The sequence below is a fragment of the Palaemon carinicauda genome, chromosome 20, assembly GCF_036898095.1.
Source record: "Palaemon carinicauda isolate YSFRI2023 chromosome 20, ASM3689809v2, whole genome shotgun sequence".
NCBI classification, from domain to species: Eukaryota; Metazoa; Arthropoda; class Malacostraca; order Decapoda; family Palaemonidae; genus Palaemon; species Palaemon carinicauda.
In genome coordinates this window covers 50,971,768-50,985,487 of record NC_090744.1, presented here as the reverse complement: position 1 = coordinate 50,985,487, position 13,720 = coordinate 50,971,768, and the positions used below count along the sequence as shown (strand labels likewise).

The 13,720-nt window shown below is 34.5% G+C and overlaps 1 protein-coding gene across 1 annotated transcript in view; it reads right to left on the bottom strand.

The window, feature by feature from the left end:
• The window catches only part of LOC137659786 (uncharacterized), a 966-nt gene extending 5 nt beyond the window's left edge, over window positions 1-961 (bottom strand). The window contains exons 1-2 of the mRNA XM_068394586.1: window positions 744-961; window positions 1-254 (exon numbers count right to left, since the gene is read on the bottom strand). The exon at window positions 1-254 is cut by the window's left edge and continues 5 nt beyond it. Of these exons, the coding sequence (XP_068250687.1) occupies window positions 1-254; window positions 744-961 (472 nt within the window). The remainder of the gene's footprint in view (window positions 255-743) is intronic.
• Window positions 962-13,720: the final 12,759 nt, after the last annotated feature.

Sequence of the window (13,720 nt, the reverse complement as noted above, 5' to 3'; positions counted from 1 at the left end):
GTACTATCCCATTCCCCTTAGGGACAGTAACAGTGCTACTTCCGTTGTAACTGTTAAACTTGTGCCCATAGTTATTTCCGAACTGGTTTCCACGGTTCTGCGAATACTTGATACTTTGTCGGAACGATGATTGAAATTTCATGCCCGAGGAGGGTTTAAGACGGATAATATTATAATCATTACTCAACGAAGCAGCTTTCTCCAGTTTCTTCTTATCTCCCTCTCTCAAGTACGTTCGAGTGTGTTCAGGAATTCTGCGTAGAAACTGTTCTAGTATTATCAATTCTTCTAAATCAGCCTTCACCTTTACTTTAGCAGCCTCTGTTCATCTCTTGAAACATCGGGGTATCTTATAAGCGTAATCCAGGAGAGCCATTTTTTCGTCCTTTCTTAAACTTCGGAACCTTTCATTATAATATTCAGGGGTCATCCGATACAATTGCGGCATGCTACTCTTCACTCCATCCTCTGATCCTGAGATAAGGATAAGTAATCACTGTGGCCCATCCCAAAGAGCACACTGCAATAAAACAAAACATTTTTCTTCGGTCCATTTCATCATCGCTGCAACCGTTTCGAAATAATCCAAGAACTCGTTTGGTGACTCTTCTGTGAACCTTGGAATTAACCTCGGGGCTTCCGACACATTAAATAGGGTTTAATGCCTAGCAGGAGTCATCTCTGTCTCTGCCTGTTCTTTCAGCTGGGTACGGGCGTGCAAAAGTTCCAACTCCCCCCTATACCTCACTTTTTCCATCTCTTTTCCTTCTTCTTTTCTCTGTTTTTCTTCCTGTCTTACAATCTTTTTCTCTTCTTTTTCTTTCTTTGCTTCCATTTCCTTCGCACGTAGTCTTTCTTCCCTCTCATCGTCTTCTCGCCTTGCTTCCATCTCCTTCACATGCCTTCTTTCTTCTCTATCTTTTTCTTCCTGTATTCTCTCTCTTTCATCTCGTTCTGACATTATCTTCGACCTAATTAAATTTTCTTCCACTGCAATTCATTGAATCTTACCTTCTACATCCTTATCTGCTTTTATGCCTTCAGTTCGACGTCAACCGGTCCTTGCTTTGCTAAAAATTCTTCCTTAGCTTCCTCCAACAGTTTAGGAGCTTCCACAATATTCTCTTCCGACAACTTTCCTAAGTTTATCAATGTCTCTAAAGCTAAATACTTAATTTGGGCCTTATTATTTCCACTCGTAGCATGTTCACTACATACCATTAAGATTGAGAGTCACTGAGCTTTAGTTACCTTTGGTTTCCGACAATTCATGAACAATTGGGTAACTTAAAATCTCTTCGATATTAAACTGTGTCATTTTGTATTTTTTCGATAATTTAATGCCTCTCTAAAAAATAATATGCTGACAATGCTCAAAATCCTATCAACACTACCATTCAAAAACCATTAATCAAAAACACACCCAGTTATCACTAATGTGAAAAACAGACTCGCTGGATCCCAAGGGTCTGGTCATCAAAATATATTATACGATATGGTTCACGGGTTTGGACACCTAAAATATATTATATGATATGACTCTCTAGTCTGGCCAATAATATAATATATTATACTATGACTCATGACTAGGAAACAGAAATATAATATTATATTTACTACGACTTGCATGTTAATCACCCTCTCGAATTCTAAACTCCCTTGTTTACTTTTACATTAAAACTATTACACTTTAAAACATCAATACATGAGTTATTAGACCATTAAATAACTCCCAGAAATCATTATACAAAACATTGAATATGAGAAGGACTCTTAAGCACACTCACAATTAATCAGGGTAATTACTCTTAAGTATCATTAAACTGTATATAAAACTCACAATGGTTCTTAACAGGAATATGACCAGAATCTTGTGTTAAATAATTATGTTTGGAATAAAAGTTCTTTGAAAGAATTTACACAATAATAAAAATAAGTCATCGGGAAAAAATTTAAGTATGAAAAATACATAGAGTCAGACATAAATGTTACGATCTGAAATTATATAATAACTTGAGTTTAACTATTATGTCTGAATAAAACTTAACCTAAGAGAAGAAGTAATGCAATGAAAATAATATAAATGCTTGAAATAATTATGAAATAATACCATGTTTAAGTTTCACTCTTCATGAATAATAGTAAAGCAGAACTCTTTACATAACAAACCCTGCCTACAGGGCTGTTTTTTAAAACGTTATACAATGCCAACACTCACCCTAATACAATGAGCTCAAAATTACCTTTTAGTCTTGCGTATTTCTCGATACGTGATTTGCTTTGTGGCACAGGGTCACTTAGAAAAGGACAAAACAACGTAAAGATCATTTTCGACAATACACTGGGTTACCTGCGGGAGAGAGAGAGGTGGGAAGGAGGTTATTTTCAGGCTACAGTTTTAACTCAATCTGAATGTCTCTTTGTCTCTGACGGTAACCTAACCTTGGTCACCTTTACATAGGAAACCTGGCTAATTCCAGAAGGTTCCAAATTATTTTGAAAGCGTAGCGTCTGCCTAAGGGCATCAGAGTTTCTAACTAGATAAAAATGCCAAGAGGCAAGGGGGGTGGGTTTTTCAGGCAACTCTTAGATACAAACCAACTCATCCGCGAGACGACTATTTCTGCTAGCTCCTCCTACCTATATTTCCCGGAATAGAAAAAAAAGATAACATCCCCTCCTCTGCCTTTAGCGAATTCTCTGATTTGAAGTACGTGGTAAAGATTCTTCCAAAGCACATGTCCCTGAACATTCTCTCTCTTACATGACACCATACTTCATAAATTATAAAAGAATATTACCAAAGCCCTTTTTCCTATCTCGCATGAATCCTACAACACTTTTAAAAAGTTTACATGAGACTTCGTAGCAAACATAGGTGGCTTATGAGAGGACACACTGACGTGATGAACACCTCTGACGATACACTGGGTTACATGCGGTAGAGAGACAGAGGGGAAGGAGGCTATTTTCAGGCTGAAATTCTAACTTGATTCGTATGTCTGTCTGTCTTTGACGGTAACCTAACCTTGGTCACCTTTTTATACGAAACTTGGCTAATTCCAGAGGGTTCCAAATTATCAGGGAAGCGTAGCCTTTACCTAGGGCGTCAGAGTTTCCAACTAGACAAAAATGTCAAAAGGCCAATCACGGGGGTTTCAGGTAACTCTCAGATACACACCAACGCACCCACGAGATGACTTTAGTTCCGCCTACCTATTGTCCCTGAAATATAAAAGAGATAGCCTCCCCTCGCCGGCCAATGACAAAGTTTCTAATTCAAAGCACATGGTAATGAATCGCCCAAAGCACATGGTTAAGAATCTTTCAAAGCACATGTCACTGAATATTCTCTCTATAACATGACGCAATAGTTCATAAAATATATAAGAACAGTACATATGCCCTTGTACTTATCTGACACTAATCCTTAAACACTTTCAAATAGACTACGTAAGAATTCGTAGCAAACATATGTGAATTAAAAAGGTAATTCTTAAAAAATATGTGAATTCACATATTTCAACTTAAATAAAAAAGTACCATGAAATTTACGACCGATGTTTTACGTAATTTATATAAAATACTTATAAGTACATGAGAGGGGCTTATTTTACAGGCTATGTATCATCTCTTAAATGCACAAATGAAAACAGTACATGAAATATGTATAAAATCATCAATATATTACGATAGTTACCCTACAGTAGACCATCTTCGTAAGAATATATATATATATATATATATATATATATATATATATATATATATATATATATATATATATATGTGTGTGTGTGTGTGTGTATATATATATATATATATATATATATATATATATATATATATATATATATATATATATATATATATACATACACACACACACACACGATATTACCTTTCCCACTATAAATAACGAAACACCATAGCCGGCTACAAATGTAGGCAATCATTAGGATGAGTAAGTGAAACAAGGCATGGAATGACGCAAAGAAATATCAGTGGATGGACTAACTGTTGATTCATTAATAGAAGGGAGAGATTTAATTGTAGTAAAACTGGCTGAACTTTATACAAAATCTCTGCACTAAGGTTCTGTAACTATAACTGGGAAAAATATTATCATTATCCTAAAAATAGAAGACATGTGACCTGTAAATGAGTTTGCTCTCCGTAATATATAGATTATTTACACACATTATATTAAGTCGAATAAAATGGTAGCTAAAATTAATGAAAAAATTAACATAGTATGACAAACCAAAATGTATGGCATATTATCATTATTATTATTATTACTAGCCAAGCTACAACCCTAGTTGGAAAAGCTGTATAATATAAGCCCAAGGGCTCATATAGGGAAAAATAGCTCAGTGAGGAAAGGAAATAAGGAAATAAATAAATGATGAGAATAAGGTAATAATAAATCATTCTAAAAAAGTAACAACGTCAAAACAGATATGTCCTATATAAACTATTAACAACGTCAAAATCAGATATGTCATACATAAACTATAAAAAGACTTATGTCAGCCTGGTCAACATGAAAACATGTGCTCCAACTTTTAACTTTTGAAGTTCTACTGATTCAACTACCCGATTAGGAAAATTTATAGAGTACTGTGTAGTATTGGGCCTCATGATGGAGAAGGCTTGGCTATTAGAATTAACTTCCTGCCTAGTATTACGAACAGGATAGAATTGTCCAGGGAGATCTGAATGTAAAGGATGGTCAGAGTCATGAAAAATCTTATGCAACATGCATAATGAACTAATTGAACGATGGTGCAAAAGATTAATATCTAGATCAGGAATAAGAAATTTAATAGACCGTAAGTTTCTGTCCAACAAATTAAGATGAGAATCAGCAGCTCAACACCAGACAGGAGAACAATTCTTAAAACAAGGTATAATTAAAAAATTAATACACTTCTTCAGAATAGATTGATCACCGAAAATCTTGTAAGACTTTCTCAATAAGCTAATTTTTTGTGCAATTGAAGAACACACAGACCTAATGTGTTTCACAATAGTAAATTCTCTGTCGAGAATCACACCTAAAATTTTAAAAGAGTCATACAAATTTGAAGAAACATTATCAATACTGAGATCCGGATGTTGAGGAGCCATCGTCCTTGACCTACTTACAATCATACTTTGAATTTTGTTAGGATTCAACTTCATACCCCATAATTTGCGGCATGCACCAATTTTAGCTAAATCTCTATTAAGGGATTCACCAACCCCAGATCTACATTCAGGGGATGGAATTAGTGCGAAGAGAGTAGCATCATCTGCATATGCAACAAGCTTGTTTTCTAGGCCAAACCACTTGTCATGTGTATATAGTATGAAAAGTAATGGTCCAAGAACACTATCCTGTGGAACACCGGATATCACATTCCTATACTCACTATGGTGCCCATCAACAACAACTCTTTGAGATCTATTACTTAAAAAAAATCAATAATAATGCTAAGAAATGACCTACCCACTCCCAACTGTTTGAGTTTGAAAACAAGGTCCTCATGATTAACACTGTCATAGGCAGCACTAAAATAAAGGCCAATCATACGAATTTCTAGACCAAAATCAAGGCATTTCTGTACAGCATTGGAGATTGTAAGAAGGCATCACATGCTCCAAGGCTTTTACGAAATACAAATTGCAAACTAGGGAATAAAGGATTACCTTCAGCAAACCTATTAAGACGTTTTGCCAGAAGACGTTAAGACTTTTTAGATAATATGGGAGTTATGGAAATTGGGCGATAATCAGTGCGACTAGAGCTACCACAAACACATTTACATAGAGGAGTAACATTACCAATTCTCCAACAAGTGCTAAAAGCTCCTCCTCTTGCTAACTTGCGCAAAATAACAGATAACTATAAGAAAGATTTACTTTCCGTCAAAACCTTATCAGTAATGGAAGGCCTTCAAAGAATAGGAATAGGTGAATACTAAAACACTTAAATATATCTCTTCAGAAAATACATCAATCCTAAACCTACATAAAGTTAGTTAGAAAATTACAATTGGGAAAGGAGTTGGACACGGAGACCTAATCTCTCCTAAATCATTCACAGCATACCTAGAAGATGTTGTTGAACATTCGCATTGAAAAAAAAATCATTAAGATTTGTAGATGGCATTGTTAATCATGGCGGAATTTAAAAGATGATAGAATTCTTTAATAGAAAAAGCAAAAACAAAAATATATGACTGAAACTGAATAGGTGAAAAACTAAGATATTTATCAAAGCAGAGGCAACAAATAATCGTTATAAATAAGCCTCTAGAAATTGTTCATAGGGTAGATATTCATTGTTTCCTCAGGACACGAGACCGAAATTATAGGAATGATATACAAAGGAGGGAGACCTTTTGGTAATATGAGACTATGAAAAGTAAAATTCCACTTTTTTCTAAAAACAATAGTATTGAATCAGACAGTCCTGCAGATAATAGCAAATGCATAAAAAAACTTAGAGCTTTACTAAAACCTCAGAGCATTAACTAGTCACAACTAAAAGAGTTATGAAATAAATGCTTATTGGAATAACACTAAGATAGAGAAAAGAGGCAACATGGATTCGAGAGAAAACAAAAGTGACGAATGTTCTAATAATATGGAACAAAAATAAATGGACATGGCCATGACATATAATGAGGATGACAGATAATAGATCGGTATGAAGAATAACTGAATGGGTCCCTACACATTGCAGAGGAAGCATGAAAAGGAGGAAAACACTAATGATTGATGAACTTTGAAAATTTAAGGGTCTTGATGACCATAGAAAGACCATAAACAGACGCAAGTGGAAGGTCAGGTCTGGGACTTTTATTCTGCAGTGCACTATTGACGGCTGATGATGATGATCAGAAACATGAAAAGCAATCTTTAAAGATTTTCCAACCTATCTAACAATAAAAAGGTAAAACAACATACCTTCAATAATATCAACAGTCTTACTCGCTGCAAACAACCGTTAACTAATTACCACCCTCTCTCTCTCTCTCTCTCTCTCTCTCTCTCTCTCTCTCTCTCTCTCTCTCTCTCTGAAGGATTTGGTACACAAAAGGAAAACTTAAGTTTAAAAGAGCAAATGAAAAAAAAGCGATATCTCACACCGTCATACAGTCCGGACCCAGCAGTGTCTCACCTCAGGCCCGTATACATTATATGTATATAGTCAATATATGTAAATACCTTGGTCTAGCAGGTTATGTCCCTCATTTCTGGACTTACTATTTGGTGTTTCTTTTAAGTTACCATTATCTTAGAGGCTGTAATTATATTAGCAGTCAAAATACAGATTTAAATATATCTTACGTATGTCTTGAGTTAAATGAAAGTTTTAAGAAACAAAATACCTGCAAATATAGTCAGGGTGAGGTTCTTTTTTCCCTCTAATCTAAGATCAGGGGGAACCAGCCACTGTCTGCATATGAATAGTGCACTGCTCCACGGCGGAAAAAATAACAAGGTCATATTTGATATGAGAAATCTCTCACCCAATGAACAAAGCTTAAACTTTTGTTTACAGATTATGGGTTTTGAAGAAGCTCTAAAGATATTAGAAACCAAACTCTATCAAATTTGGTGAAAATATAACAAGATTTTATCCCCAACCGAATTTTTAGTTCGTCCCAAAAGGAAAAAGCGAATGTTTATTGCCTCAAATTATGCGCCGATACCAGATAGTTAGAATATTGGTTCTTAATCGTTATGGATTGACTAAATCAAAACAAGGACAAAACAATAACCACTTTCATATTGGATGTAATTTTTTTTCAGATTAATATGACAGTGTTTACGTTGATATCAATCACCTTAATTATTCTGTAACTTTAATTTCATTGATAAAAAGCCACCCACAAACCAACGACAGAAATACTTTACATTTATCAGTAAAAAAAATATACATATATAAATTTTTAGAATAGGCAGGACAGCAATTACAGTCATTATTTCCTCCCTTAGCCAGGAGACGGAATCCTTACATCACTTTGATAGAAAGTCAAAGGTAAAAAAAAAAAGAAAAAAAAAATACTTCAAAATCAGCAGAACAAAATCTTCAGTTCAGAACTCTTAATCAACGGAAGTAGTTTTTTTTTCAATTAAGCAGTAAAATTTTAAAACTCACTAACCCAAAGGAATTGTTGGAAACACAAACGTTTTCAATTTGGCGGTCGAGAATTTCTGTGAAAATGTTTCATATTGAACTTCTTTGTTCCTCCGTATAGGTGTGGGCCAGTAAAAAGACATTGTTTGTTCTCAGGATTGTAATAATGCTCAAACAAATAAGAAGACTAAATACTTTCTGAAAAAAAAATAGCTGTGAGATAATTGGAAAATATCTTATATAATACCCTTGTTACCAGGAAAATTGTTGTTCGAATATCTAATCTCTCTCTCTCTCTCTCTCTCTCTCTCTCTCTCTCTCTCTCTCTCTCTCTCTCTCTCTCTCTCTCTCTCTCTCTCTCTCTCTCTATATATATATATATATATATATATATATATATATATATATATATATATATATATATATATATATATATATATATAGATTCATTAGTCCGTCTTTTTACTTCGGTTTTCCCTGTCTTTCAATACAGTTACACCGGAATCTTACAAAACCGTAGGAACTTTTAACAATGCTTCTCCTTTATTTCCCACAAATACGAATACCAACGTTATTTCCTTTCAATCGTCGTCTTCTCTTTAAGATTTGAGTTAATATTTTCAAAACAATAATAACTAATCTGCTATATGTTTCAGAGTTTGAAATACATCTCTTCCCCGAAACTTTCAAGTCTATAAGATATAATATAGTTTTCAATTATTATTCTTTGGGTCTATAAAGTTACCCATGAAAACGGAGTTCATACCAAAAGTTATTAGTAAATGAAGACTTTTAATATTATCTCCTTTTATTCATATGTTAATACCTTATTCTCCATACAAAAGACCATTCTTACTCTATTGCGTAGTGACTTCAGGATTTGTTTTACTTCGACAGTATCAAAAATATTATATTGTTTCATTAACTGTTACTACGATTAATCCTTCTCGAAACTGTAACACACAATTTTACTAAAGGATCGGACGCGTGAATAAAAGATCGTGTGAATAATAGACCTCGAAAACCATCTGAATCTTTGGGAAAGAAATCGAACTCCCGGCATGGCAGTTGAGACTTTCAGAGGAACAGTTTCTTTGCCCATTGCTGCAATTTTACCAGACAACGATGGTCTTCACTCATCATAAAAGCATAATAAAGCCAAATAAAAGGAAATACGATAAGAAACTTGTAGAAACATATTGAAAGTAATTTTCATCTATAGGCATCTCCTCTAGTAGGTTAAACATGAATGATGACTGAAAAAAAAAAATCAAAAGATAACACCAATTTTTCTGCATGCAGGTGATTCATGAGGAACAGTCTCTCTCTCTCTCTCTCTCTCTCTCTCTCTCTCTCTCTCTCTCTCTCTCTCTCTCTCTCTCTCTCTCTCTCTCTCTCCTTTCACCACACGACTTACTATCGATATTGCACAGGAATGTAAACAAGCGGAGAATAAAATTCTCATTTCATATAAGAATATCTCAGAAGATATCGCTAACGAGACAACTTTTCCATGAATTCAATAAAGAACGTGAACGGGTGTTTGTTTATTCATCTTCATAAATAGGACGCCAATCAAGGAAGTGTCTTTTATTGCAGCCAATCCTATTGGGTCATTGAGATTTATTTTTCTAAATAATTATGAAAATTTGTTTTTTATATATATATTAAAAGAAGTTTATGAATTTGCTTCGAAACATTTCTATAACAGAGATATTCAGGTATCTTCAGATTATTTTCTGACTTTATGTTGTGGGTTTCTATGCTACCTGGCATAAAGCGGGCTCTATGACATAGGGTAGCGTACAGAAAAAATAAGAGTTTGCATATGGAAAAAAAAAAAAAAAAAAAAAAAAAAAAAAAAAAAAAAAAAAAAGCACCAAATGGGTAGGGAAGGATATTGAGAATGATGGTGAGATGGATACAACCAAATGAAAGCATGTCGTGACTAGTTTAGCTGGAGCCCAGAGCTTGAGTCCAGTGTCGGTGCCTTTGCCTTGAACCGTCATTCCTGGTCAAAAAGAATGAGGGTTGGAAAGCTTGTAAAATTTCGTATGCATTTGTGTCCATCCGGATGAGATCCAAGGTAGTGTTAAGTAATTTCTATCTGCTATTATTCTATGATCGGATTACTTATGATGAGGTGAACTCAAGATATGTGAAAATCTGTTATATTAGAAATAGACAAGACGTCTCAAGAGAATTCTATGGGAGAGAGAGAGAGAGAGAGAGAGAGAGAGAGAGAGAGAGAGAGAGAGAGAGAGAGAGAGATTCTTTAAATTTCTATTGGAAACAAAATGTTGGGTTTGAAAGAGATTTTTCTCATGTCAACTTCTTCCATAGAAAAGAAAATCCGGTCTTTTGGAAATAGAATTGGAATAATCGAGGCTGAATAACTTTCCTGCAACTTCAGGAAAATGTATACTTTTTTCTCTTGAGGGCAGGAAAATAAGGAAGAACCGATGTTATTGACAACTGCAGTGACCCCAACTCAGAAAAGAAGAAAGATGAATGCGAAAGAGTTTGACGTGTAATACCCGTGCAAGAAATAACACAGTTATCGTCATCGGATTCCAGTCAACCTGAATACGAAAACCCGTTGAATGTAACACATGCTGATCTCGATTCCATTTTCATTACCATTATTATATTGTTGATTTTCATGCGAATGCCGGCATAGAAAACTCGTCTACAAAAGATGTGGCAACCTTTTTTATTGTAGTTGGGAAAATGCAAAAGCAAACGGTTGTTTGGATTGATGGTCAGCGTTCTTACCACTCATCCACCCAATGCTTCGCGTAAATGGATTTTAATCCAATTGATCAAATAAAACCACAGACATACGAAACTGAAGAAGTTATTGGTTTCATTATTGGTAATGATGCAATTGCTTTACTTGTAATTGTTGCTGGAGCACTAGTAAAAAGGACACGCGCTATATAAGAAAATAAGGAATTGAATGTCTCGACACATAGAGAACATTTTAAACTTTATGAAGATGACAAAGTGAAAGTTTATGTCACTCACAGAAAATGGAATACCTTGGCTAAAAAAGGCGACGGTTTCGTGACGGTATATTTCAATGTGTTCCGGATGGAATTTAGTTGTATACCTTTCATGCACTAATACTTGATAATAAAACATTACTATTGATATACTGCTTGAAAAACAAGTTGGATGAAGTATAGTAAAACATTCAGCTTTATGAGAAAGTTATAAATCAAGGTGTTTCCTCAATCCATGTTTATTTTGAAAGGGCACTTATGAAGAGTATTCAAAAAAATTTCACAGAAGTTAATATCTATGGTTGTTACTTCCATTTTGCAGTGTCTTTGGAGAAAAATTGAATTGCAACTCTTTTCCCGTGTGATAAGACGCTACAAGTGGTAAGACGCACCCTTAAATTAGCAAGGCAGTTCTAGAAAGAAAAAAAAAATAAAATGAGGATTTTAAAAACTTCGAAACCCATATTCAGCGGTTCTAGCAGGATTATTGTCTGCTGGCACAGTAACTTTTCTTATTTTGGGTGTATTATGAAATGCTCTAGTTAATATCTATTAGCTATATGTCGATGATCCCAACTCTATTACATATTTTTATAAGAAACAACGATGCCAGTCATAGTTTCCACCAAAACTACACGTTTACTCATAGTGCTTGGTGTTTCAAGTGTTGTTTACATGATGAAAGCAGTGTTGCCAAAAGTTCATTATAAAATTTTGGTAAAGATGTAAAGTTTTAGTAATAGTTCCAAAATTCCTCATATACCCTATGAATTTTCACACAAAATGTAGTTATTGATTATAGAAATCTATAAATTCTTTTAGGTGGAATACTTTAGCTACTGTTTATTTGATTCTGGGTCTAGTTACTTTTCTGCCAACTTGGTAATACTGCACTCAATTAACAGAAGTTTTTTCCAAGGACGTATTCAACAACTGTCTGTTTGTATTATTTCGGAACTAAGGCAATAAAGTCATTATCAATATATTACTTTATTACAAAATATCAACAAAATATGATAAAATAGATATATACTGAATAAACAACTAATATGTCATGGTGTTGTCTGCTACGAGACCACCAGTTGGCATGTTTACTTGTGGAAGTGGGTTAGCGAGTCATCAGCTGATTACCAAAATAAAAAAAAAAAATAATTTGCTACTGTACTTCGTTAAATGAAGTGCAATATAAAAATTAAGTAATTTATATTATATGAATGATAATTGTAGGTTTATATTCTATCTCTCGTGAGTTTGAGTGCTTGTATGTCAATAGTTTGGTATTTGAGGTGTCAAACTCCCCTAAACAACTTTTTCTTAGTGTTAAGACGCAGGGTGATTTTGGAGGTTATTTTTCGTGGAAAAAGGTGCGTCTTATGACACGGGAAATACGGTACTTAAAAGGCTTTCCATTTGCGTTCCCACAAAATATGTGTTCTTTGTTCAATAACTTCATTCCGACTCGAGATGCTGAGCGTTAGGTGAGTTTTTAGTTTACTTTGAGGCTACATAACTTGGAATGACCAGAGAGCCAGACGAAGTAGACTAAATTTTGGTATGGATATGTGGTCAGATTACAGAAGAATGCAATGATTTTAGTAAACCGGTTTTGGTGAAACATCCGACTATCCCTAAATTACAGGAACAAATTTGAGAGGAGCAAGCGGGCCAAATTTTTGTATTACAGAATAGAAGTAAGAGAATTAAAATTTCCAGAAACAGCAATACGTACGTCCCAATAAACGAGCGTTTGAATATACTTGTACGAAATTAAAGCAAAGATGAAGACTTATATTTCCTAAACTCAGTTGCAAATAATTTATAAAATTAATTGAATTGCTTTTCTTTATACTTCAATCGAAATATTAATGTTTTATATTTTTTCATGTTTGAGATTTATCTATTTTGTTTTAACCATTTCCTTTGCATTATCAAAATGAAATAAATTAACGAAGGACAATATCCTTACCATCTTTAATTTTTATGATAATTTTTGTCGGGAGTTTCGAACTGATCATTCGAAATCCCCGCCATTTAACTCCACAAACGTTGTGTTGAATTAGGGTAACACTGAAAGATCTCGCGGGCGTTTCTACGAATGAGTGCTGTCCAATACGTGACGGTATTGTGGCGTAAATTTCAACCACCTGGTGGGGAAGGAGCGGGTGTCAGAGAAACGAAGTTTTTATTATTTACGAACCACGAAAATTATATTGTATTGTTTTACCACGGCAAAAATATCGATGTATATGCTTAGAGCCAAGGACTCTCTAGTTTGTTGGATTATGGCAAATTATGGCCTTCAGCCGAAGTATTAAGTTTACCCTTTGATCTGACGTAAGACTTTGACTGTTTCTCTGTCTTGTGGTCGATAAAGAAACTTTATCAAAACCCTTATTGAATAAATAACGTTAGAGTTCCCGCGCATCTCACAAGGACACTTTAGTTAGCGCAGGAGATCGTAGTTTTCCTTGGAGCTGTCCAGCATGACGCTCGTTCATTCCTGCCTAAAGATCCAACCAAGTAAGTGCCACTATGTGTTAGTCTCTCTGTCTCCGGCTCCTATCTACCGCGATACCAGGTC